Source organism: Pristiophorus japonicus, chromosome 17, assembly GCF_044704955.1.
Source record: "Pristiophorus japonicus isolate sPriJap1 chromosome 17, sPriJap1.hap1, whole genome shotgun sequence".
Taxonomy (NCBI): Eukaryota; Metazoa; Chordata; class Chondrichthyes; family Pristiophoridae; genus Pristiophorus; species Pristiophorus japonicus.
In genome coordinates this window covers 81,838,618-81,865,506 of record NC_091993.1, presented here as the reverse complement: position 1 = coordinate 81,865,506, position 26,889 = coordinate 81,838,618, and the positions used below count along the sequence as shown (strand labels likewise).

At 45.6% G+C, this 26,889-nt stretch overlaps 1 protein-coding gene across 1 annotated transcript in view; it reads right to left on the bottom strand.

Moving 5' to 3' along the window:
- Nucleotides 1-26,889, bottom strand: part of LOC139227823 (signal peptide, CUB and EGF-like domain-containing protein 3) — a 454,761-nt gene that overhangs the window by 94,643 nt on the left and 333,229 nt on the right. Inside the window, exons 7-8 of the mRNA XM_070858892.1 lie at nucleotides 23,026-23,142; nucleotides 5,117-5,239 (exon numbers count right to left, since the gene is read on the bottom strand). Coding sequence (XP_070714993.1) covers nucleotides 5,117-5,239; nucleotides 23,026-23,142 — 240 coding nt within the window. The remainder of the gene's footprint in view (nucleotides 1-5,116; nucleotides 5,240-23,025; nucleotides 23,143-26,889) is intronic.

The window sequence follows — 26,889 nt, the reverse complement described above, 5'->3', positions numbered from 1 at the left end:
GTTGATTGGGCACTGCTGCTTATTCTTGAAAAATGAATTAAAAGTATCTCGGATACTGGGCTGTAAAGTAGATTTCTCCTCAGGTGTTTGAATTCAGTGCAGGGACTGTCAAAAGATGTAAAATGGACAAGCCGTTGGAAGCACCACAGGTTGCGGCAGAAAAACAGGCGAGCGCCAGGTTAGTTAGCTTCTGGAGAATATTACCCGCCTGATCTTAGAAGGACGGCTTTTACACCAAAGTCACATGGTTAAATACTGAAACATGTTGCTGGTTCAAACCTTGCGGAATATGAGTCTTTCTCTGATGTTAGGAGCGTGACCCTGGAGCCAGTGAGCTCTGGAGACTGCTTACTATCTGTAAGGGGCCAAAATCCACAGAGATAGAAAGAGACAGAGAAAGAGAGAAAGAGAGAAAGAAAGAAAGAAAGGAGAGAAAGAGATAGAACAAAAGAGAGAAAGGGAGAAAGAGAGATAGATTTGAAGGCACAGAATAACTCTCCTGCCCTTTGACTAGGGTCTGAGGGGGTAGGGTCGGAGGGGGTAGGGTCGGAGGGGGTAGGGTCGGAGGGGGTAGGGTCTGAGGGGGTAGGGTCGGAGGGGGTAGGGTCGGAGGGGGTAGGGTCGGAGGGGGTAGGGTCGGAGGGGGTAGGGTCGGAGGAGTAAGTTTCTCTCTCCACAGACGCTGCCGGACCTGCTGAGCATGTCCAGCATTTTCTGTTTATTTTTCAGATTTCCAGCATCCGTGGTATTTTGGTTTTGTGTATGTTTATAATGGTATCCCAGATGAGATCCTTCTCATCCCTCCTCAGGGGAGGACACACCTTTAAAGAGCCAGCTCCAAGCTGCACTCACCCCTAGCCTTTATCTGACACGCTCCTGATTTCTTGTTTCTGTGACGAACAAAAACATCATTCTAAATCATTGAATGCATCAGGAACGCGACTCGCTGATAATCTCTGGCCACCCCTCACCGACATTGGCTTCTCCCCAAAAGGCTTTAGCCACAGGGGTATTGCAACGTGTATACGTGACTGTCAGCCTGTAGCGATTACAGCAGTGGCGTGTTTGATGAGTACCAAGATGTGACGGCACTGTGATAAGATTACCTGCTACTGTAAAAATACTCTGTGCAAGCCAAGTACCTGACCCCTTGGTACAAACCCCATTTGTTTCTGTGCAATAAACGTCCCGACGGCAGTGTGGGTTGTCGGAGCTGAGCACTGCACTCCCTCCCAAAGCCCTTTTGTTTTGCTGCGTGCCGCCCTCTAAAAACCTGTTTTATTGACTGTCAGCTGTGGTTCAGTGGGTAGCACTCTCGCCTCTGCATCAGAAGGTTGTGTGTTCAAATCCCACTCCAGAGACTTGAGCGCAAAAGTCTAGGCTGACATTCCAGTACAATACTGAGGGAGTGCTATACTGTCGGAGGTGCCATCTTTCAGATGAGACGATAAACCGAGGCCCCATCTGCTCTCTCAATTGGATGTAAAAGATCCCATGGCACGATTTCGAAGAAGAGCAGGGGAGTTATCCCCGGTGTCCTAGCCAATATTTATCCCTCAAGCAACATAACAAAAACAGATTATCTGGTCATTATCACATTGCTGTTTGTGGGAGCTTGCTGTGCGCAAATTGGCTGCCACGTTTCCCACATTACAACAGTGACTATACTCCAAAAGTACTTCATTGACTATAAAGCGCTTTGAGACGTCCGGTGGTTGTGAAAGGTGCTCTATAAATGCAAGTCTTTCTTTCTAAACCCTCTGCCTATCTCTCCTAAATCCTCTCTACATCCCTATCCTAAATCCTCTTTCCTCTGTGAAATATTTTGTAAAAGTTTATGATATTAAAGGTGCTGCAAGTTGGTGAAAATAAGTACGTCCCTTTTTAACTAATCTCAATCCCTATCTGCCTTCTTGCATATTTCCTTCTGTACAAAATGCATCTCATTTATATTGTCTCCACAATCTATTCCCCCGGTGTGAAAATGTCCCACCTAACTTACCTTCCTATTCCTGAGTTTCAACTTGCAGACATTGATATTTGAAGCCTTTGCCACAGTGAACAATTTCTCTGTAGCTATCATACAATGAATGGGCTGCATCGCTTCTTATAGCATCAAGCAAACATTCAGCAATCTAGGAAGGAGTCGGAACTCAAAATACAGAAAAACACAGTTTGGAATTTTAAAAATAGTGGTCTGGTTGAAAAATAGGACTTATATTAATTTTACTATCTGTAAGAAACGATACTCTTTATAGTGAGGGGGCACTTTCTGATATCAACTGTGATAATTCGAATAATATAATTGTGGAGGTTTATGTACCAACCGAATGATCACTTGTGACTAGAACACCAATAACCCACATGTAACAAGGTTCATTGCTGTCTAGCTTAGAATTATAGGGCTATGTGGTTTATCATCTAATGTTGTTTCACGTGATCTGAGAGCAGCTATGGATAGCGGGGTTGTAGGGAAAGAATAGTTTTGGAAGGTTACCTAGGCTTTGGCTCTGTGGCACAAGGAATCTTTGTATGGATGTGAATGGATGATGCAAGCATCTTGAGAGTGTCAGTGAAACTCTGTGCAGACAGCAGCTCCCTCCCTCTCCCAATACACAACACATCACCACACAGTTATGTATGGCTCAGAGATGTGGACCATATACAGCAGCTAACTCAAATCATTGGAGGAATACCACCAACGATGTCTCCGCAAGATCCTGCAAATTCCCTGGGAGGACAGACGCATCAACGTCAGCGCCCTCGACCAGGCCAACATCCCCAGCATCGAAGCACTGACCACACTCGACCAGCTCCGTTGGACAGGCCACATTGCCTGCATGCCTGACACAAGATTCCCAAAGCAAGCGCTCTACTCGGAACTTCTACATGGCAAGCGATCCCCAGGTGGACAGAGGAAAGGTTTCAAGGACACCCTCAAAGCCTCCTTGATAAAATGCAACATCCCCATCGACACCTGGGAGTCCCTGGCCAAAGACCGCCCTAAGTGGAGGAAGAGCATCCGGGAAGGCGCTGAGCACCTCGTGTCTCGTCGCCGAGAGCATGCAGCAAACAAGCACAGGCAGCGGAAGGAGCGTGCGGCAAACCAGTCCCACCCACCCTTTCCTTCAACCACTGTCTGTCCGACCTGTGACAGTGACTGTAACTCTCATACTGGACTGTTCAGTCACTTAAGAACTCATTTGTAGAATGGAAGCAAGTCTCGATTTCGAGGGACTGCCTATGATGATGATTCACCTGTAGATTGAGCTCCGTCTCTATGTCTTTCCAGGTTTCATTATATTTGAATTTTAAATGTCGAATTAAAATATCTATATTAGTTATATATTTAATCATGATAATTTATTATGTCCTAACAAAACTTTCGAGATGAACTAAATGCAGATTTGTAAATGAATAAAAACAGAAAATGCTGGTTATGCACAGGTCAGTCAGCATCTGTAAAGGAAAAACGTCATTCAGATAAAGAGTAGACACCTGAAATGTCTAATCTGCCTTTTCTTTTTACAAATGCTAACTGACCTGCTGTATGTTTCTAACGTCTTCTGTTTTTATTTCAGATCTCCAGTCCTAACCCTAATGTAGTTTCCCTTTTTATTTCATGTGTAAACTCAATTTTAAGTTCTCTAATTGTCAGAAAGTGGGGTGCTAGAGTGGATTAACACACTGGCCTTTCAGCTCTGGCAACTTGGCTCAAATCCAGCCCTTGCTGATAGGATGAACATCTCTGCCCTCTGCTGCCTGTAAGGATTCTATTGATGAGACTGGGCAATGTCAATCCTACTTCCAATGCGTGTGAGCCTGCAGAACAAAACAGCCCCCACTTTGGCAATTTCAGATCCATAATTTACCATGCAATGAGTTCCCGATGTATTTTCTTAATTAACGGAAAATGTTGTGCGGAAAATAGACAATTTCCAACTGAAAGGGAGGAAAGATTTGAGTATCGATCATCTCAGGAGGTTCTCACATTCCTCCTGGAACCTGGGGGTAGCGAAGAATTGGCAAAGGGCCGGGATCAAGGCCTGGCTGACATTTTTGCAAGGGCTGCCACATAGTGCAGAAAGATTTTTTTTTAAAAGGCAAAGGGAGAGAAACAGAAAATAGCTTACTGGAACCAGATAATAAATAATGCAACTCAATGGAAATAAAAAGCTAGAATAATGACTGCAAGTCTGAGGCATTGTTTCTATACAACCGGTGTACTAGATGATTTTGTGGCCTTGCCAGTCCAGTCCAGGGCCTCACTCTGTCAGTGTACACAAGCTACAAGAGCGCAAAGCCGCAATACCCAGCTTCCACCACCAGAGGACCCCAGTGACCTGTGGAAATAGTTGCTCTCCCTCCAGTGGCCATAAAGTGGGACTGCAGCGATCCAACAATCCTCGGTCACAGGTCAAAGTGACTTTACTCTCATGGATTGTGAGGGTCCTGACCCTCAGAGAAATGCTGGGCCAATGGAATTTTCATCCCTTGAGAAATTTTATTTTTGGATTGTAGCACTGTCATCTAGATTAAAAAATTACTTCACAACTTAGTAACTTTAGTACGTGGAAAGTGGAGATCCTATACATTGTAAATATTCCTGGCCAGACCTGTTTGTGAAATGGATATCATATCCAGCAAGAATAAAACTCTGATCCTAATCGGGTGACACAGTAACACTTTGTGAAGTATGTTCTCACACTCCATTGCCTGCCCTCCCTCACAAACAGAATCAAACACTGGTGAGGTTTATGATATCTACACAAATGATTTATATACAATTACGTTCATCCCCAAAATATCTCTATCCTTCAAGTCTGTCAGAGAAAATTAACGGCCACATCTAAAATCTAATCTTCCTGGTTTTAACAGACAACAGATAAAACTGCGGCAGATAATATTGCCACAGCAGAAGCACCAAACACACCATGTCCATCCAAGGGGTAGTTGGTAAGTTACCACACTGCAGCAGCTGCATTCTGTTTTAATGCAGAGAAAACCATCTCCAACATCCCAGCTCAAGGAAGTAAACTGAAAATTGCAAATAAAGGTGAGATTGCAGTGGCTGCACCATAAACTTAGAAACAATAACTTGCGAATGTTGACTCACCTTGACAAGTCCTTTCATTGGTCAGTAGTTTGTAGCCTTTTTTGCAGCTGCACTCAAAGCTTCCAATGGTGTTCCTGCAGACATGGTCACAGCCACCATTGTGTAAGCGGCATTCATCAATATCTGCATAAGGGGAGAGGCACAGAGCGAGAGAGACATAGAGAGAGACATAGGGAGAGAGGCACAGAGCGAGAGAGACATAGAGAGAGACATAGGGAGAGAGGCACAGAGACAGAGAGAGAGGGGCACAGTGAGAGAGAGACAGAGAGAGGGGCATAGAGAGACATAGAGAAAGAGAGGCAAATAGAGGGGCATAGAGACAGAGAGAGAGAGAGAGCGGCATACAGAGTGAGAAAGGGGCACATAGTGAAAGAGAGACAAAGAGAGAGGGGCATAGAGACACAGAGAGAGGCGAACAGAGAGTAGAGAGAGGCAGATAGAGAAGCATATATGTACAGACAGAGATATAAACAGAGGCAGAGAGAGAGAAGAGCAGAGTGAACAATTGCAGAGTGTTAGTACCAGCTTCAAGACAATTCAATGAACAGTCACACATTCAAAGTACATAAAAATATCACTGAAATAACATGGGTGCCTGTTCTTGCTCCAGCCCTGATCATGATCACACTCCTGGAGAGGATACAAGAAAAATCTGTTTTCTGTTAGTTAGCCAATCCGCTATCCATGGTAATATATTACCCCGAATCGCGTGAGCTTTTATCTTGTGCAGTAACCTTTTATGTGACACCCTATCGAATGCTTTCTGGAAATCCAAATACACTGCATCCATTGGTTCCAGCAACACTTCTCTCACCTCTCATCTCTCCCTTTTTCCCAATTTTTCTTATTTTTCTCCATGTTATTGGACCCAATTTTCCCCGACCCTTTTTTTCGGCGCACTTACCCTAAATGCGCTGACTTCACGCACTGGAAACAGCGGCAAAAAAAAGTGGGCCCATCCTGCCCGCCCTGCCAAGTCTCCGATGTCCCAGTGTGGCGTACATAGTGCAGTGGGGGCTGGAGCAACAGACCAGCGCAGAAAACACTGCTGGCAGCTGCGCGCATGCGCAGTGGAGTCTGCGCGCATGCTCCTGCCCTCCCAGCATGTCCTGCGGGCTGTGAGCAGGACCCGATGCTCACAGCCCATATCCCTGGCCGAGTGGCCTCCCGCACCGGCCGGACTGCCCGCTGACTTACCAGGCCGAGGTAGGACTTGAGTTTTATTTTTGATTTATTGATGGTTGTGCTTTGTTTAGTGAGGAGAGTTTTGATTGGGGGGGGTGGGGAGGAGGAGAGATTTTTGATGGCGGGGGGAAGGAACTTAAAAAAAAACTTGTTTCTGGCACAAAGGTAGGACTTCTATTTTTTATTTGTTATTGGTTGATTGCTTATTACTTTTTGTGGTTTGTTTAGTGCTTTTACAAGTCTTGGTGTAGGTCCTCAGCTTCCTGGTATTTTTTATTTGTTATTGAATGCTTATTTTTGTGCTTTGTAAGTCTTGGTGCTTTAAATGTACTAACCTGCACCGAATTCTTAACTGCTGCAATGTTTTTCAGAGCTGGCCACATACGCTGACCTAAGTGGATTTGGAGTAAGTTTTAGCTGGCCAAAGTGGCATACATGGCCAAAACTGGGGTAAGTGGCTGGGAATGCCCCCTTTTGAAAAAAAAACTCAACCAAAAAAAATCGTACCTAACTGAGTTACTCTGGAGTAAGTTTATTGGGGAAAATGGCGTTTTTTTTAACTTACACCAGAAAAAACAACTTACTCAAAAAAAATTGGAGCAAGTCATGGGCAAAATTGATACTACTGTGGCCACTATTCCTCTGAATTTTTCTCTGTCGGCTCTAAATACAACATTCATCACGTCCTTGCTCGTCCCTGATTTTTACTCTGTTGCAGTCAAGACTCACTGTTACTTTAAATAATTCTTCCTCGGACCTTAAAATCTGTGGTACTAAAAGACTTCTCTTCTTAAAACGAATTTGTTTTTAAAACCTATCTTCTGATTGTCTACTCTCTGCTTCCTGATTTATTCAATCTTCTCCCCAACTCTTTCCATCTTTGATGGTCTCCTTGGCCCTCTTCCCACGGATTTCTCAATAAAAAAGAAATGTGTTAGAAACTCTCCCAAGTCATTCCTTCATTTATTACAATATATTTTTGCTTTTGGTGACAGCTTCACGATATTACAAAGATTTCCAGCTTGAATATTGCAACACCATCTTGGTCCGGAGTCAAAAACTGCACACCACTTTTGTGCGCTTGCTTACAGTGAAGGGATTGGCAGGACTTTAACCCAGTGTATCGAAGGCACAGATTCGAGCTTATAAACCTTCAGATACAGCTACTCATTATACTCTTGGGCAAAAATATAAAAATTGATTGAACAAAGAGCCACCACACGTAAGGGGAAAATTTCCTCTAGTCTTCAGTACATCAGGAAGATTCCCTATATTTGCCATGAAAGGGGTAAGCCACAGAAAGAATTAATCCAGTTAGAAATCTCTAATGTGGTTAATCCAAGCTGACATTAAAGGGTAGCTACAAACCACCAGGTCTACACGAGAAGGATTCTATATGAAGAGACAAGAAGGGTGTGTGAGAACAGGCATGTTATGTTAATCAGAGACTTCAATTAGTCAGTTATCAATTGGGAAAGTCCAATTGGTTTAGATTCCAAGGGGACGAAATTACCCTACCCCCGTTTGGGGCACACAATTTGAATTAAATGAAAATTTAGCACCCGTCACCTTTGAATGAAAGCAATCTGCGGGGCGGTATTGAAGGCGTCACAACGACCCTCCCCTTCCTTTAAAGGGGAGGGGCGGTGCGAACTCTGCAGCCGCTTTCCTGGAGCCCATTGGGCCACCAGGGAGGGTTTTGGCCGGGCCAGCACCCAAGAGGGGATGCCTGTTGGCGGCCCGGCCTAACCAGCGGCCGCCATTGTCATGCTGACTGCAGTCGGCCGACAAAAACAAAGATGACGGCCGCGGCGCAAGGCCCTCCCCTTTAAGGGCGGACGGGGCGCCCCAGCCTCCACAGCTTTATGAGCCGCGAAGCTATCCGTGGCATCGCCTCATGCCAACCTCGCTGCCGCCGGACGAATTCTCCCGCCGGATGTAAAGGGGTCAGCAGGGGGCGATAAGGGGTCGGTGTGCACGGCGATTGCACCATCACCCAGGGCCAAAACTACGGTGCGTGGCACAAAGCCGGTTTCAGCACTGCCATCCCGGGGCAATTCCGGACGGGTCGCCACCTGCCCCCGGGCGAAAGGTCCCTATTGCTCCGTTAGCATCTCCCGGAGACGATAACGGGCCTTTCAGAAAGGGGCAATTTTGGCCTCGCAAGTTGGTAAATGTTATGCATCGCTGCTTCATGGCTCAGTGTGCAGGAGAAGGCACAAGTGGCAGGGCAGGTCTTGACCGGGTATTCGTAAATAACATGCTGCAACAACAAGAGGCTCGTCAGAGAAGAGGAGATGATATTAAAAGATTACATCGGATTTACAGCACAGAAACCGGCCATTCAGCCCGACAGGTCTGTGCCGGTGTTAATGCTGCACACGAGCCTCCTCCCACCTTACTGCATCTCACTAGCACCATATCCTTTGATTCCTTTCACCCTCGTGTATTCATTTAACTTCCCCTTATGCTATTCGCCACTCAACCACTCCCTGTGGTAGTGAGTTCCACAGTCTAACCTCTCTCTGAGCCAAGATGTTTTTTCCTGAATTCCTTATTTTATTTATTAGTGACTATCTTATATTAATGGCCCCTAGTTGTGGACTCTCCCACAAGTGTAAACATCTTGTCTACCCTATCGAACCTCTTCATCATTTTAAAGGCCACAATCAGGTCACCTCTCAATCTTCTCTTCTCTGGAGAAAAGAGTCCCAGCCTGTTCAGTCTTTCCTGATACATGACAATATCAGAACTAAGAGAGTATGTACTTTTGGGATCACTAGCCACTAGATGGCGTCACTGTTGGAGGCCATTGGGCTGCACGCACGTGTGTGCAGCCCAAGTATAAAAGGCCAGCCATTTTGTATATTAGTCACTTTGGGCCTTAATAAAGCAGAGCCAAGATTATACCTCTTGGAGTTAAACAGTACTCAGTCTAACAGTTATTGCATACACAACATTTGGCGATGAGGCAACAAGAACCTTTGTATGCAAAAATGAGCACAATTGGATTATTGGAGCGATTTGTGGAAGGAAAAGATTGGGCAGACTTTGTGAGCCGTTTGAGCCAGTTCTTCGTGGTCAGCAAAATGGAGGAGGTCGGCGATGCAGATTGGCGCCGGGTGGTGTTCCTCGCGGTTTGCGATCCAAAAATTTATGGTCTGATAAAGAATCTACTCCTGCCTGTGAGTCCAACAGAGAAGACGTATGAAGAATTGTGTACACTGGTACAGGACCACCTTAAGCCAAATGAAGATACAGATTTTACACGCATGTTCGCTCAGAGGGCCAGAATGCGGCGGAATTCGTTGCCGACCTGAGACGTCTAGCGGGACCGTGTAAGTTCGGGGGCTGTGTTGGCAGACATGCTGCGGGACTTCTTTGTAATTGGCATCAACCACGAGGTGATCCTGCGTAAACTACTGGCGGTGGAAACGTTGGACTTGAACAGGGCCATCACGATCGCTCTGTCATGCATGACGACGGATAGAAGTCTAAAGCAGATATCAGTGAAAAATCGAAACTCGGCAAGTACTGTAAATATGATTGATTAGGCGTTCGGCAGAGGGGCACATGGCAGGGCCTACCCCACTGCGTACGCGAAACCTGTGCCTGTCCAAAGTCCGCCAGCGGGAATGCATCTGATTTCTCCGTGTTAGCATTGTGGGGAAATCACCGACATCAGCAGTGCCGATTTAAGCAATATAGTTGCAAAGGCTGCCTGAGAATGGGGCATCTCCAGCGCCAGGTCCGCAGATGAGCACGCGTGCTGCGACACACCACGTGGAGGATGATGGTCAAACTAGCGCAGATCCGGATACGCAATCCGAGATACCAGAGGAGGAAGTGTGTGGACTGTACTCGTTCCTAACTAAGAGCAAACCGATAATAATCAACGTGAAATTTAATGGGGTGCCAGTATCGATAGAACTGGACACAGGGGCGAGTCAATCGATAATGAGCCAGAGGGCATTTAACAAGTTGTGGGATACTAAGGCGGTGAGGCCCAGGCTGAGTCGAATCAATGCCAAGTTGCGCACATACACCAAAGAACTCATAACGGTGATTGGCAGTGCCACAATTAAAGTGTCGTATGACGTTGCGGTGCACGAGTTACCGCTATGGATTGTCCCAGGCAATGGCCCAACGCTGTTCGGCAGGAACTAACCTGTAAAAATCAGATGCGACTGGAACAACATCAAGGCGTTGTCGTCAGAGGAGGATACATGTGCCCAAGTACCCGAACCAGCATACACAACTCTGTATATGTCTTCTCCATTGGTTTCTCCGGTGCTAGCAGATTCTTGATGAGGCAGTATATTGTGGACCCACACACGGTGAGGAGAATTGCCCTGCGCTTGATCGCTGTATCGTCCCCATCCAGCTCGTTGGCCACGAAGTACTGGTCGAGACGCTCAACGAAGGCTTCCCAATCATCAGCCTCAACAAATCTCTCTAAAATACCAACGGCAGCCATGACCGCGTGAAAGTTCGTAATCTGTTACTCGTCGCCAATTGTTAAGTATGGAGGAACTCCACAAGACTGAGTACTGTGAGCTAAAACTGATGTGACCTTAGTCTCTTTAATACAACTCCAGAGTGCCTGAGCAGCATGGCAGACAACCTTTTATACTCCCTTGCACGAGGTGTGCAGGTGACCCTTAGGCCTCCAACAGTTGTGCCCTCTGGTGGCAAGTCTTACAATGTTTACATACATAACATAACCAATAGTCCCTATTACAGGGCAGTAATCAAAGTCCCTATTACAGGGCAGTAACCAATGGCTCCTATTACAGGGCAGTAACTAATAGCCCCTATTACAGGGCAGTAACCAATAGTCCCTATTACAGGGCAGTAACCAATGGCCCCTATTACAGGGCAGTAACCAATGGCCTGTATTACAGGGCAGTAACCAATGTTAAAATGTATGGAGAGTTTTGGCGTTTTGCTTGTGACAGACTGATATAGGAGTCAAAGCTTCCCAAATATTTCTGGGCTGCACCAGAACTTTGAAAATTCTCCCATGCCTGAACCTTTCTTTCTTACTTCTTCAGGACAGCTCCCCATCAAGAATTGTATTATCCAGATGGCAATGAAACATTTAATAATTCAGTGGATCATATGAAGGAATATTTGCTTCCACACGGCAGTGAGTTGGAGTGTTGTGTGAACCCGCCGTCACCAGGTGATTTATGCACTTGTTAATGACTGAGCTATGAGTTCTGAAACACCCTAAGGAGCGGATTTATTGGCAGTTTGTATTTCACTTGATGAAGGATAATGGGCTGCACGAGGGGACTGGATAACTCCAGCTTCATGCAGCGTTTAATATGGCAGTTATGTCCCTTTGTACATATACAAAAGACAGATTTTATGACTATTAAAAACTGCATCTAGAAAATGTCCATTTGCAATACTTTAACCGTGTTTCGATAGTGATAATTTATGGCTTTTACAATTGAAAGAAAGACAGCATTTATTTGGTGCCTTTCATGACCACCGGACATCTCAAAGCGCTTTACAGCCAATGAAGTACTTTTGGAGTGAATGCAATGTGGGGAATTGATGACCATTCTTCCCTTGGATCTCCTATAGTTGTTTAACCTGTACACCAAAATAAACCATATTCAAACTGTGAATTGACTCATATGTAGTACATTTGTTTATATGCTTCAAATTGTATGTAGGCAATAAACACACTGTAGTTGCAGTGTCAGACAGCATTACACAGGTTAACAGGGATCTACATCACAAGGATCTACAAAGAAATATCAATATTAGAATGCAAAACTAGTGTGAGCTGCTGATTTAGTGAGTCAGCAGACTATCATTTCTACACCATGGTTTTGAGTTCGACCCTGACTGGTGAGCACACTGCAATGATCAAAGTTGATATTGGCAGCCTTGACATTTATGCAAGAAGCTAAGTGCCAGCTTGGCTCAGTGGCAGCACTCTTTCCTCGGACTGAAAGTTTGGGGTTCAAGACTCACTCCAGGACATAGCGCAAAATCTAGGCTGATACCTCAGCGCATTACTGAGAATTGTCAGGAGGTGCTGTTTTTCTAATGAGATGTTAAACTAAGGCCTTTCTGCCCTCTCAGGTGGATGTAAAAGATCCCATGGGATGATTCAAAGACTAGGAGAGTTCTTCTGGTTTCCTGCCCAACATTCCATCCTCAACCAACACCACCAAAACAGATTCTCTGGTCATTCATCTCAGCTGTGTGTGGGGTCTTACTGTGCACAAATCGCTTACTTCATTTGGCTACAATGTAACAGTGACTGCACTTCAAAAGTAATTCATTGGCTGCAAATGGCTTTGGGACATCCTTGGAACATGAAAGGCGCTATATAAATGCAAATGTTGCTTTTTACTTCTCTCCCAACAACTGAGAACTATGGAGGTGTGCTTTCACTACGTCAGTTAGTTTGTATGATCCTGTTGGATACAGACATCTTTGAGTGTACCATTTGCTTAGAAATCACTGGCAAATGCAAGTGTCAGCTCTGGGACCACGGTACAGCCCGAACAGCTTGCATTTTGACATCAAGGTGGACACTTCAATATTTACTCTGGGAGCAAACAGATCCTGTCCCAGCGCTGGGAGAAATTCACAGCTGAACCTTTGCACTGATGAAGTGAGGGAGATCTTGTACACGCTCAAACAGGGCTGAGATATCTGCGTGAAGAAACATCAAAGAGCACAAGGGGTATGATAGCCATCTGCATCACGCTTGAGTAGTGTTAAATCATATCTTGGGAGTATCTTTTTTTTGAACTGAGTCCATTTTATTGAGTTCGTAAACACAACTCTTGCTACTGATGCAGTAACGCGTGACTGCTACAAGTATCTGAAGTTTAAATAGGAAGATTATTTTTTAACTGTATAGAAGCTCTCCACAAAATGTTTTTGTATTTATTTTTCTTTCCCTTTTTCTCCATTTCTTCCCCACTCCCTCCGTCCTCATAATTTAACCCTCTAAGCCTTGGTATCTGTTATGTATGTCATTGTTGGAGGCCACTAAGCAGCACGCACATGGTGCTGCTCTGGTATAAAAGGCCAGCCTTTTTGTGAGTCAGGCACTTTGGGCCATAATAAAACAGAACCAAGGGTGTACCTTGTTCAGTTAAACAGTACTCAGTTTGAACCTTTATTGCATACGTAACATTTGGCGACAAGAATACAAGAACCTTTGTTTGCAAAATGAGCACGATTGGATTTTTAGAACGATTCGTGGAGGGAGAAGATTGGGAAGGCTTTGTGAGCTGTTTGAACCAGTATTTCGTGGCCAACAAAATGAAGGGGGTCGCCGATGCAGATCGGCGCCGGGCCGTGTTCCTCACTGTGTGCGGTTCAAAGAGTCTGATAAAGAATCTACTCATGCCGAGTGATCCAACAGAGAAAAGGTACGAGGAGCTGTGTACATTGGTACGGGAGCACCTCAAGCCAGATGACGGCATCATCATCAGGAGATACAGGTTTTATAGATATGTTCGATCAGAGGGCCAGAGCGCGGCGGAATTTGTTGCTGACCTGAGACGTCGAGTGGGACCGTGCAAGTTCGGGACAGTGTTGGCAGACATGCTGCGGGACTTCTTCGTTATCGGTATCAACCACGGGGTGATCCTGCGCAAACTTCTGGTGGTGGCAGAGTTGGATTTAAAAAGGGCCATCCAGATCGCTCAATCATGTATGATGACGGACAGGAGTCTAAAGCAAATATCGGTGAAGAACCGAACTTTGGCAAGTACTGTAAATGCGATTGATTCGGCGTTCGGCAGAACGGCACATGGCAGGGCCTATCCAGCTGTGTTCGTGAAACCTGTGGCTGCCCAAAGTCCGCCAGCGGGAATGTATCCGACTTCTCCGTGTTGATGTTGTGGGGAAATCATCAGCACCAGCAGTGCCGATTTAAGCAATATAATTACAAAGGCTGTCTGAGAGTGGGGCATCTTCAGCACAAGTGTCAGCAGATGAGTAAGCGAACTGCAACACACCACATGGAGGATGAGAGTCAGACTAGCGCAGATCCGGATACGCATCCGAGATGCCAGAGGAAGAAGTGTATGGACTGTACTCTTTCATAACCAAGAATAAACCAATTTTGATTAATGTGAAGTTTAACGGGATACCGGTATCGATGAAACTGGACACAGGGGCGAGTCAATCGATCATGAACGAGAGGGTATTTAATAAGCTGTGGGATACTAAGACTGTGAAGCCCAGGCTGAGCCCTGTTAACGCCAAGCTGCGCACGTACACCAAAGAACTGATAAAGGTGATTGGCAGTGCACAAATTAATGTGTCATATAACGGTGTGGTTCACGAGTTACCGCTGTGGATTGTTCCAGGCAATGGCCCAACGCTGCTCGGCAGGAGCTGGTTGGAGAAAATCAGATGCGACTGGAACGACATAAAGGCGTTGTCGTCGGAGGAAGATACATATGCCCAAGTATTGAGCAAGTTCCCCTCGCTGTTCAAACCGGGTATCGGCAACTTCACGGGAGCCAAGGTGCAGATCCACGTGGACTCAGATGCAAGACCCGTCCATCATAAAGCTCGGGCAGTTCCGTATATGATGAGGGAGAAGGTCGAAATTGAACTGGACAGACTCCAGCGTGAAGGGATCATATCACCGGTTGAATGTAATGAATGGGCCAGCCCCATTGTTCCTGTGCTGAAAAGTGATGGAACAGTCAGAATCTGTGGAGACTACAAGGCTACGATCAACAGGGTTTTGAAACAAGATCGGTACCCGTTACCGAAGGCTGATGACTTGTTTGCGACGCTAGCCGGAGGGAAGTCGTTCACAAAACTGGACTTGATGTTGGCCTATATGATGCAAGAGTTGGTCGAGACGTCGAAGCGACTTACATGCATTAACACGTGCAAAGGATTGTTTATTTACCACAGGTGCCCGTTTGGAATTCGCTCGGCTGCAGCAATATTCCAGAGGAATATGGAAAGTCTACTGAAGTCCGTTCCCAGAACCGTCATGTTCCAAGATGACATCCAGATCGCCGGTCGTGACTCCAAGGAACATCTGAACAACCTGGAATAGGTTCTACTGCGTTTGGACAGAGTGGGACTCAGACTTAAACACTCGAAGTGTGTCTTCACGGCACCGGAGGTCGAATTCCTCGGGAGGAAAATCGCCGCTGATGGCATCAGATCTACTGACGTGTTAACCAAAGCCATCAAGAATGCACTCAAGCCGCAGAACGTGATGGAGCTGCATTTGTTCCTGGTTTACTCGACTACTTCAGTAACTTCCTACCTAAATTGAGCACCTTACTTGAACCACTGCACATGCTATTGAGAAAAGGCAACAACTGAGTGTGGGGCACATTGCAAGACAGAGCTTTCAAGAAAGCCACCAATCTGCTTTGCTCGAATAAGCTGCTGGTACATTATGACCCATGTAAACGTTTAGTTTTGGCCTGTGACGCATCGTCATATGGAACTGGTTGCGTGTTACAACAAGCCAACGAATCGGGAAAACTTCAATCTGTCACGTATGCGTCCAAAAGTTTGTCTAAAGCAGAAAGAGCCTACAGTATGGTAGAAAAAGAAGCTTTAGTGTGTGTGTACGGTATTAAAAAGATGCATCAATACCTGTTCGGTCTGAGGTTTGAATTAGAGACCGATCACAAGCCGCTCATTTCATTGCTTTCCAAGAGCAAAGGTATCAATACCAACGCTTCATCCCGCATCCAAAGGTGGGCGCTGAAATTATCTGCCTATGATTATGTCTTTCGCCACAGACCTGGCACAGAGAATTGTGCCCATGCTTTGAGCCAGTTGCTGTTGCCCACACCGGAGGTGGAAATGCCACAACCGGCATATTTAATGTTAACCATGGATTTTTTGAGAGCGAAGGTACCCCTGTCACGGCTCAATAAATTAAGACCTGGACAGCCAGGACCCAATATTATCAGTGGTAAAGGGTTGAATCCTCAAAGGGGATTGGTCTGTCATATCTAAGCAAATGTGCGAGAAGGCCAAACCATACAGTCGTCGCAAGGATGAACTGTCTATTCAAGCAGATTGCATATTGTGGGGCAATCGAGTTGTAAGGCCTAAGAAAGGGGGAGAGAAGTTTGTGCGTGAGTTACACAGCCCTTATCCTGCTTTGGTGATGATGAAGGCCATCGCCAGGTCCCACGAATTGATTGAGCTGGAAGCATGTGTGCATCAGTGCAACACCTGCACGCAGCTCAGCAAAGCACCAGCGGAATCGCCGCGGAATCTGTGGTCATGGTCATCCAAACCTTGGTCCAGGATCCATGTAGATTTTGCAGGTCCCTTCCTGGGCAAGATGTTTTTAGTGGTGGTGGATGCTTATTCGAAGTGGATAGAATGCATAATCATGTCATCCAGTACATCGACGGCAACCATAGAGAATCTCAATGTCATGTTCGCGACACATGGTCTGCCTGACATAGTGGTGAGCGACAATGGGTTGTGCTTCACCAGTCAGGAGTTTCAGGAGTTTGTACAACTTAACGGCATAAAGCATGTAAGGTCAGCACCGTTCAAGCCTGCGTCCAACGGGCAAGCAGAATGTGCAGTACAAATTATTAAGCAAAGCATGAGGAGAGTAACCCAAGGATCACTGCAGACCCGCTTGTCTTGCATACTGCTGAGTTACAGGACAAGACCCCACACATTGACAGGGGTCTCGCCTGCTGAACTCATGATTAAAAGAGGTCTTAAGACCAAGTTATCTCTTGTACACCTGGATTTAAGTAATCATGTTGAATACAGAAGGCAGAGTCAACAAGTTAGATGCAGGAAGAACGTTCCCGATGTTGGGGAAGTCCAGAACCAGGGGACATAGTCTTAGGATAAGGGGTAAGCCATTTAGGACTGAGATGAGAAGGAACTTCTTTACTCAGAGAGTTGTAAACCAATGGAATTCCCTACCGCAGAGAGTTGTTGATGCCAGTTCATTGGATAAATTCAAGAGGGAGTTAGATATGGCCCTTGGGGCTAAAGGGATCAAGGGGTATGGAGAGAAAGCGGGAACGGGATACTGAAGGAATGATCAGCTATTATCTTATTGAATGGTGGTGCAGGCTCGAAGGGCCGGATGGCCTACTCCGGCACCTATTTGCTATGTTTCTATGTTTCTAAGGGTACCACAATTGCGCAACTGTGTCACGTGAGATTTCTGTTAATGATCCTGTATATGTATTGAATTATGGTCAGAGTCCCAAATGGATTGCTGGTACAGTCATGGCCAAGGAGGGCAACAGAGTATTTGTTATTAAGCTCAAGAATGGGCAAACTTGCAGGAAATACGTGGATCAAACAAAGCTGAGGCACACAGATGAGCCAGAGCAGTCGAACAAAGAAACCGTCGACGACCAACCAACCTATCAGCAGCTTTCAGTGGACTAAAGGGTCATCAGTGAACCCGGAATTTCCATCACGGACTTGTTCAATAAAAATGGACTTGCAATTCCTAACATGGCCATTGCCACCCGAGCGGTGCAGGCTCGAAGGGCTGAATGGCCTACTCCTGCCATTCTATGTTTCTATTTTCTATGTTTAACAAGTCAGCCATCCAGCCACCAGCCACAACAGACTCCGAACATTCATCCAAGGCCAGAATCGAACTGAGACGGTCAACCGGGGAGTGTAAAGCACTGGACCGTCTCAACCTGTAAAAGACTGTGATAAGATCTCAGAGGAGGGTATTGTCATGTATGAACATGCTGTTTGTAGCCACCAGATGGTGCCATTGTTGGAGGCCACTGAGCAGCATGTACATGGTGCTGCTCTGGTATAAAAGGCCAGCCTTTTTGTGAGTCAGGCACTTTGGGCCATAATAAAGCAGAGCCAAGGTTGTACCTTGTTCAGTTAAACAGTACTCAGTTTGTACCTTTATTGCATACATAACAGTATCATTCTGGTGAATCTGCACTGCATCCCCTCCAAGGCCAATATAATCCTCCATGAGATGCATTGCCCATAACTGAATGTAGTACTCCAGATAGGGTCTGACCAAGGCGCTATACAACTGAAGCACAACTTCCTCTCCTTGGTATTACATCCCCCTTGTGATAAAGGCCAACTTTCCATTAGACTTATTGATGGCTTTGTGTACCTATCCAATAGCTTTAAATGGTTTGTGTATTTGGACTCCAAAATCTCTTTGGGGTGCTAACTTTGGAAGTTGAAAATATTAGCGTCAGGCGCGAAGGTTTTTCAGCTTTTAAAAACTCCTGGAAGGAAGTGCAGCATTAAATCAAGTGTTACTCTTCTGTCCTGGAGCGTGACAGGACGCAGGTGGGGTGGGAGTGGTATAGCGCTGCCATGATCCGAGGCTACTTCCCTCCCTTAAAGGGAAGGGCCATCGCTGCAGGCTCAACATTGGGACCAGTGAGCTGGTCCCCGACGGCAGCCACGATCCGGCCCCATCAGCCCCATGCACTCCAGCAGAGTGCCGGCCTGATCCATCAATGCCACATGCAGCGGTCAGTGTTTTTGCCCAGCAATGCTGCAGGGGATGGAACCGAAGTTCGGGTTCAGGGCACTGTGTGGCGCGCAGGACAATGATGTCGCCATCTCCAGGCGAAGGAGATCGGGACGCAACATCTTACTGCCGCCGCAAACCTCCCACTGAAGTTAGCGGGAGTTGTTCATCTCACTGCATCCGAGCGGTAAGTCGTCAGCGCCATGTTATCTCCCCCAAGGAGGTGCTAAGGATGCCAATTTTTAGGTCTTTATTTCTCTAAAGTTCCTCGTATCCATTTAGAAAATACTCCAATTTATCTTTCTTAGGTTCGATGTGGATGACCTCACACTTGGCCAACATAAACTCCATCTGCCATAGTTTTTCCCACTCACTTAATCTGTCTATGTCCCTTTTGCAACTTCCTGCTCCCATCTGCACTACTTGCTGTCCCTACTAATTCAGTGCCATCTGAAAACCTGTATATAAAACTTGCTATTCCTTCATCCAAGTCATTAATAAATTTGGTGAAGAGTTGAGGCCCCAGAACAAAATGGCAAACATCACATCCACTGGAGTTACAATGAAGAAGATTAATAGCAGGTACAAAACTCACTCAGTCCTTGTAATGTTTCCTCTGCCCACCTTTGGCTTGTTTGTCGTGAAGGAGTTCCGAGTAGAACCCTCAAAGCCTCCCTGATAAAGTGCAACATCCCCACTGACACCTGGGAGTCCCTGGCCAAAGACTGCCCCAAGTGGAGGCATCCGGGAGGGCGCTGAGCACCTCAAGTCTCGTTGCTGAGAGCATGCAGAAATCATGCGCAGGCAGCGGAAAGAGCGTGCCGAAAACCAGTTCCACCCACCCTTTCCCTCAACGACTATCTGTCCCACTTGTGACACAGACTGTGGTTCTCATATTGGACTGTTCAGTCACCTAAGGACTCATGTTAAGAGTGGAAGCAAGTCTTCCTCGATTCCGAGGGACTGCCTATGATGATGATGATCATCTCACTCCGTGATGTGTCCAGGCAGAGGACAGTCAGGTCAGGAGAGGGTGGGGAGGTGGGGGGAAATCAGACAGTTCATGTGTGGAGTCCTAAAAAGATCGGGAGGGAAGCCCAGGAAAATTATAAAAATCATAAGAAAGAGGGAGAAGGCAAGTCTTTGGCCCAAGGGAGCCCAGGCCGCTAAGGGTGAAAGTTGTATGACATGTCGGAAAATTAGTTGGGCGAGAGATATGGTACGTTTTGTTGTTTGCTGTGAGAGGGTTGAATTGTTTATTTAAGGTGTTCCATTATAAATTGTATTTGTAGGGGGTGGGTGAGAAAACAATCTGCCCGCTGAAAAGTGTCAGGTATGTATGCTTGGGTTTACTAGCCACCAGGTGGCGTCACTGTCGGAGTTCATTGTGCGCACGTGTGTGTGGCCCAGGTATAAAAGGCCAGTCATCTTGTAATGTGATCACTTTGGGCCCGAATAAAGTAGAGCCAGGTTTGTACCTGTTTGGAGTTTACAGTATTCAGTCTATTGAGTTATTGCATACACAACAAAAAGATTTGAAAATGATTTGTGAGAGATGTACCCAGAGAAAGTAATGTAAGCATTTTTTGATTGGTTCTTGTGAAATTGCAGGTAATCAAAAAAGTGCAACAGATTTTTTTGATCTATGGGCAGATTTAAAGTTTGACACACACTATTTGCAAAAATATATAGAAGATATACTGTATTACTTATCACAGGATCATCTTGTCCATAGAAAAACACTGTTGTTGCAGAAAATGAAAGGCAGTATTTTTCCTCTCCCTTCTGATGGTGCTAACTCTTGCTGCACTGGAGATCTGCAGGTTATGAGGCTCAGCAATGTATTCAGCTGTGGAGGGTATTGCAACTGGACCTGATTCCAGCTGCACCCAACATAATAGGGGTAGTTTCTGACAGGCGTCACAGGAAAGCAATCTGGATCGGGAGCCAGGGTGGGTTTCCCTGACCGCCCCCGCCATCCTAGGCCATGAGCATTGAGATCAGTCTAGAACACACTGCTGCCCTGTAACAGAGACAGGGGTTGAACCTTCCTGATCTGTTTGGCTCAATGCCACACCAGTCAATGCCGTTACTCACCGAACTGTTGAGACAACTGAATATTGGATAATAGCATGCAGAGAAACCAAATCTGGAGCTTAATATCAGTGAACAAGTAAATAGCTAATGGCGGACAATATATACTGAAGTCTTCTCAAGAGTTCATAAACAAATAGCAGAATGTGAGTCAGTCAGAAAATGTATGCAATCCATCAGAAATCCTGAACATTTTACAGACAATTTAAAATTTACGATCAAGTTAGGGTAAAACTATACCTCGAACTAGTTTAACCACTGATCTGAGTTTGGTTTCTTGGCCTCTCTCTTGGCCCAGAAGCTCAGGTCAGCATCAATAATGATGGTGGGTTCTGGTATAAACCTTTCAGAGGTTCTGTATCTGCTCTATTAACTTATGCAATTGATTTACTTTAAACTAGCAGAGACCCACAAAACATTTGCGGTCAAATTAGTATCTTTACTGCAAAGGTACTTGCTTAGACTGTTATCTTCTTTATCTATAGAATCAATGCTGAAGCCCTCCCTCCCTCCCGGAGCCAGAGGAGGCCAGTGTCATTGGAGTGGAGGATGTGTGCTGGGCGTAGGGCTGAAGTCCAGGATCAAGGTCAGGTGAAGCTGGGGGGGGTGGTGATTTGTAAACCAAAACGAGCTCTGAATTCATTATATTGAAGTGGGGGGGGGGGGGGTGCGGTTAATGGCACAGACAAGAATGATAATTGAGTTAAAATAGCAAAGCAGGATTTAATAAAGGACAGGGTGTAGGCAGTGGGACAGGTTGGAGTGGGCAGTCCAGGGTGCAGAGTTTTTGGCAGCAGCTGAACTGAACGGCTTTGATCTGGAGGAACAACAAGCAGTCAGACAGCAGAGTGGTGGTCATGGAGTCAAGGAAGGTAACAGGGGCAGAGCTGAATATCGTCGCCAAGGGGCAGGATGTACTTGAGGAATACCGTTAAACAGATGTGAAAAATGTCATGTCACTGCAGCAATGACAGTGTAACTGGCCCATTCAAATCAGAATATATACCTCCTCGAAGAATTCCTCCTATATCTAGTTCTAAATTAATGCAGTCATGAAACACACTCACCTGTCAATCATAGTCAAGCACAAGCTCTTAACCTTTAAGTTAATTAGTCTTTAATTTCCATAATTCATGCTTGTACCCCAGGGGCCGTACAGCCTTGATTACTGCATTATGTAGGTATGAGACATTTCAGCTGCTTATTAAGCCTTATTATTTCATCTGGATGGTTTTATTTTACAGCTATGATGGTTTCATTCTATTTACTAAGCTTGGAGGAAGATGAATAGTGGCATTGTAAACATCTTTTTGGATGAATTTACGCTGTTGCTACACTATTGCTCTCCCTTTGGTCCTTTTTTCTTTTCTCAGGCTCATTGCTTATCCATTACTCTTGGTGTTGTTTTTCTTCACTCATTCATTCCTCACAATTCCCCTCCATTTCCTTCCCTCCCCTATATTTCCTGTCATCTCTTGCCAGTTATTCGGCCTCCTCCCATTGCCATACCCCAGCCAGCCAATTCTCATGACTATGAAACTTGTATCATGTCTTACACCCTCCATTCCAACCACTGCCACTATCCTAATACGTTTATATTTTCTGATGCAGCATAATTGGGGAGCTCTGTCAGGTTTTAGCAGAATCCTCAAATACTCCATTGTATGCAGAGCACACACCAGAGGGTTGGAAACCCCACAACTAACATGGAACACTGGCTGCCATTGTGACATTTCTCAGGTTATGGCCATCTGTTTAATGACTGTGACCAATCTGAGTTTAAGGTAAGTTGCCTCCCAAAACCTCATGAATTTGGGGAAATTCAAATTATCTAAATCAGACAAGTGGATTCTTGGCTCCATTTTATTGAAAGGTTTAACTCTAAACTGTCCAATCATACGAGCATGATTATAAATATTGCCGTTAAAGTTGTTTAAGGATATCAAAATCTCCAATCATGGCTCAAACAGAATTAATATCAATATGCCTGGTTAGTGTAAACTCTGACCAGGCATATCGATATTAATTCAAATACTTAGTTAAATGAGTGAGCAAACTGTAATTTATCCTAACATTTTGCTAAACTGGGTGATTAACACTGAAAGTAGTAAATGTATTTTTGTGGGAGATGAAGGCAAGAACTAACCTTTGCATGTCTTCCTGTCAGGCTGCAATGTGAATCCAACCGGGCAACTGCAGCGGACACCCGTGGCAGCGTCCTGACACGTGCTGTCACAGCCTCCATTGTTCACAGCGCAGGTCTCTGTGGAAAGGAAAACAGAATGGGTACAGATCGAAACTGCGTGAGATTAAATACCTACTATAGGTCAGCTTCCCAATGCACATTAGGGACATCGGAGCTTTCTGCACAGAAACACCCATCAGTCTGGAGTTGAATAGAAATGGAACCAGTGGCTTTTTCTTTTGGTCAGAGCACTGAGGAGGAGGTGGAAGTTTGGCAATGACTTATACCAATTACACAGGCCTTTCTCCCCCACCTTCGAATCTTCTCCCCTCAAAGTGTTGCGTCTTTCTAGGGTATAATTCCATGGAACTGATCGCCCCTAGTACCTTGTTGAAGTTGCCAATCTTCATGCCCGAACCTAGACCAGGGTGATTTCACCTGATTTTTTTTAGCCTGAATTCAGTTAAAACCTGGATATCAAAAGGCCCAATCTGACACTTCAATCTGACAGGGTCTTAGTATGGGAGCAGAAAGGTTGAAGAGACCTGCTTTAACTAAATTTCTACCATTTATTTTTCTGGTTCCTGCCCGTCTCCAGCATGTGCACGGTATTGTGTCTCTGGTGGGACATGCCCATGGGCGGTACCTTGTTCTGCTCTCCGCTCCATCACCCCGGAGCCAGGCCTCCCCCTCCTACCCCAGAGCCAGGCCTCCCCCTCGTACCCCAGAGCCAGGCCTCCCCCTCCTACCCCAGAGCCAGGCCTCCCCCTCCTAACCAAGAGCCAGGCCTCCCCCTCAATTATACATCCCTGTCTGGAGTAAAAATAAAACGGGGGAGGTGGCTCAACCGTGGCTAACAAGGGAAATTAAGGATAGTGCTAAATCCAAGGAAGAGGCATACAAATTAGCCAGAAAAAGTAGCAAGCCGGAGGACTGGGAGAAATTTAGAATACAGCAGAGGAGGACAAAGGGTTTAATTAAGAGGGGGAAAATAGAGTACGAGAGGGAGCTTGCTGGAAACATAAAAACTGACTGCAAAAGCTTCTATAGATATGTGAAGAGAAAAAGATTAGCGAAGACAAACGTTGGTCCCTTGCAGTCGGATTCGGGTGAATTTATAATGAGGAACAAAGAAATGGCAGACCAATTGAACAAGTACTTTGGTTCTGTCTTCACAAAAGACACAAATAACCTTCCCGATGTACTAGGAGTCCGAAGGTCTAGTGAGAAGGAGGAACTGAAGGATATCCTTATTAGGTGGAAAATTGTGTTAGGGAAATTGACGGGATTGAAGGCCGATAAATCCCCAGGACCTGATAGTCTACATCCCAGAGTACTTAAGGAAGTGGCCCTAGAAATAGTGGATGCATTGGTGATCATTTTCTACAGTCTATCGACTCTGGATCAGTTCCTATGGACTGGAGGGTTGCTAATGTAACACCGCTTTTTAAAAAAGGAGGGAGAGAGAAAACGGGTAATTATAGACCAGTTAGCCTGACATTAGTAGTGAGGAAAATGTTGGAATCAATTATTAAGGATGAAATAGCAGCACACTTGGAAAGCAGTGATAGGATTGGTCCAAGTCAGCATGGATTTATGAAGGGGAAATCATGCTTGACAAATCTTCTGGAATTTTTGAGGATGTAACTAGTAGAATGGACAGGGGAGAACCAGTGGATGTGGTGTATTTGGACTTTCAAAAGGCTTTTGACAAGATCCCACACAAGAGATTGGTGTGCAAAATCAAAGCACATGGTATTGGGGGTAATGTACTGACGTGGATAGAGAACTGGTTGGCAGACAGGAAGCAGAGAGTCGGGATTAACGGGTCCTTTTCAGAATGGCAGGCAGTGACTAGTGCTCCGTGCTGGGACCCCAGCTCTTTACAATATATATTAATGATTTGGATGATGGAATTGAGTGTAATATCTCCAAGTTTGCAGATGACACTAAACTGGGTGGCAGTGTGAGCTGTGAAGAGGACGCTAAGAGGCTGCAGGGTGACTTGGACAGGTTAGGCGAGTGGGCAAATACATGGCAGATGCAGTATAATGTGGATAAATGTGAGGTTATCCACTTTGGGGGCAAAAACACGAAGGCAGAATATTATCTGAATGGTGGCAGATTAGAAAAAGGGGAGGTGCAGCGAGACCTGGGTGTCATGATTCATCAGTCATTGAAAGTTGGCATGCAGGTACAGCAGGCGGTGAAGAAGGCAAATGGTATGTTGGTCTGCATAGCAAGGGGATTTGAGTATAGGAGCAGGGAAGTCTTATTGCAGTTGTACAGGGCCTTGGTGAGGCCCCACCTGGAATATTGTGTTCAGTTTTGCTCTCCTAATCTGAGGAAGGACGTTCTTGCTACTGAGGGAGTGCAGCGAAGGTTCACCAGACTGATTCCAGGGATGGCTGGGCTGTCATATGAGGAGAGATTGGATCAATTGGGCCTTTATTCACTGGCGTTTAGAAGGATGAGGGGGGATCTCATAGAAACATATAAGATTCTGACGGGACAGGACAGGTTAGATGCAGGAAGAATGTTCCTGATGTTGGGGAAGTCCAGAACCAGGGGACATAGTCATAGGATAAGGGGTAAGCCATTTAGGACTGAGATGAGGAGGAACTTCTTCACTCAGAGAGTTGTTAACCTATGGAATTCCCTACCGCAGAGAGTTGTTGATGCCAGTTCCTTGGATATATTCAAGAGGGAGTTAGATATGGCCTTGGCGGCTAAAGGGATCAAGGGGTATGGAGAGAAAGCAGGAAAGGGGTACTGAGGGAATGATCAGCCATGATCTTATTGAATGATGGTGCAGGCTCGAAGGGTCAGATGGCCTACTCCTGCACCTATTTTCTATGTTTCTATGTTTCTCCTACCCCAGAGCCAGGCTACCCCCTCTTATCCCAGACCCAGGCCGCCCCCTCTTACCCCAGAGCCAGACTGCCCCCTCTTATCCCAGAGCCAGGTCGCCCCCTCTTACCCCAGAGCCAGGCCTCCCCCTTCTTCCAGAGGGCTGGCAGAGGCTGGTCAAGCTCAGGGAACAAGCACAGGCCCGAGGCTGAATGTAAAGCGAAATTGAGATTTGAATTTGGGTTTCCGGAGGTAAAAATCAAAAGTAATAATAACTCTGCAGATCAGAGACTGTGCAGATTACCCTGAATAAAAGTGATTTGCAATGTGCTGAGCTTCCTGGAAATCTGCCTGCAGCAAAATAAAAGTAAATGACTTGGTGTCATATGATAACACAATCTAATTAATGTCAATTGATCAGCTCCACATGTCTTATATAAACATCACATGACACTGAATCTAAACAGATCCTCTCTAAATCTCTTGGCAAACCAGTTAAATGTAGAACTGCTTTCCCACATTAAACCCATGAGTCTACAAGTAGGTGGAATTACTATATTTTTTAAAGACTCCATCATTGAACCATATGCTGCTGCAGCACATTATCCCACTGCTGTCACTTACACTTTCCATCAAGATGGTGTAACCAATGCTTACGGTACAGAAGGGCAGTGGTGTTGATAACTTGGTGTGATCATACTTGGAATGTGCGTGCAGTCCTGGTTGCCTACAAAAGAGCTGTGCAAGCATCGAGAAGGAGCAAAGAACAAAATTGGTCCGAAGTGCATAAGGGGTGAGCAATGAACAAAGGTTAAAAAAGACGTGGATTTATATAACACCTTTCACGAACACCGGATGTCCCAAAAACACTTTACAGCCAATTACGTCCTTTTGGAGTGTAGTCACTGTTGTAATGTGGCAAACGCGGCAGCCAATTTGCGCACAGCAAGCTCCCACAAACTGCACTGTGATAGT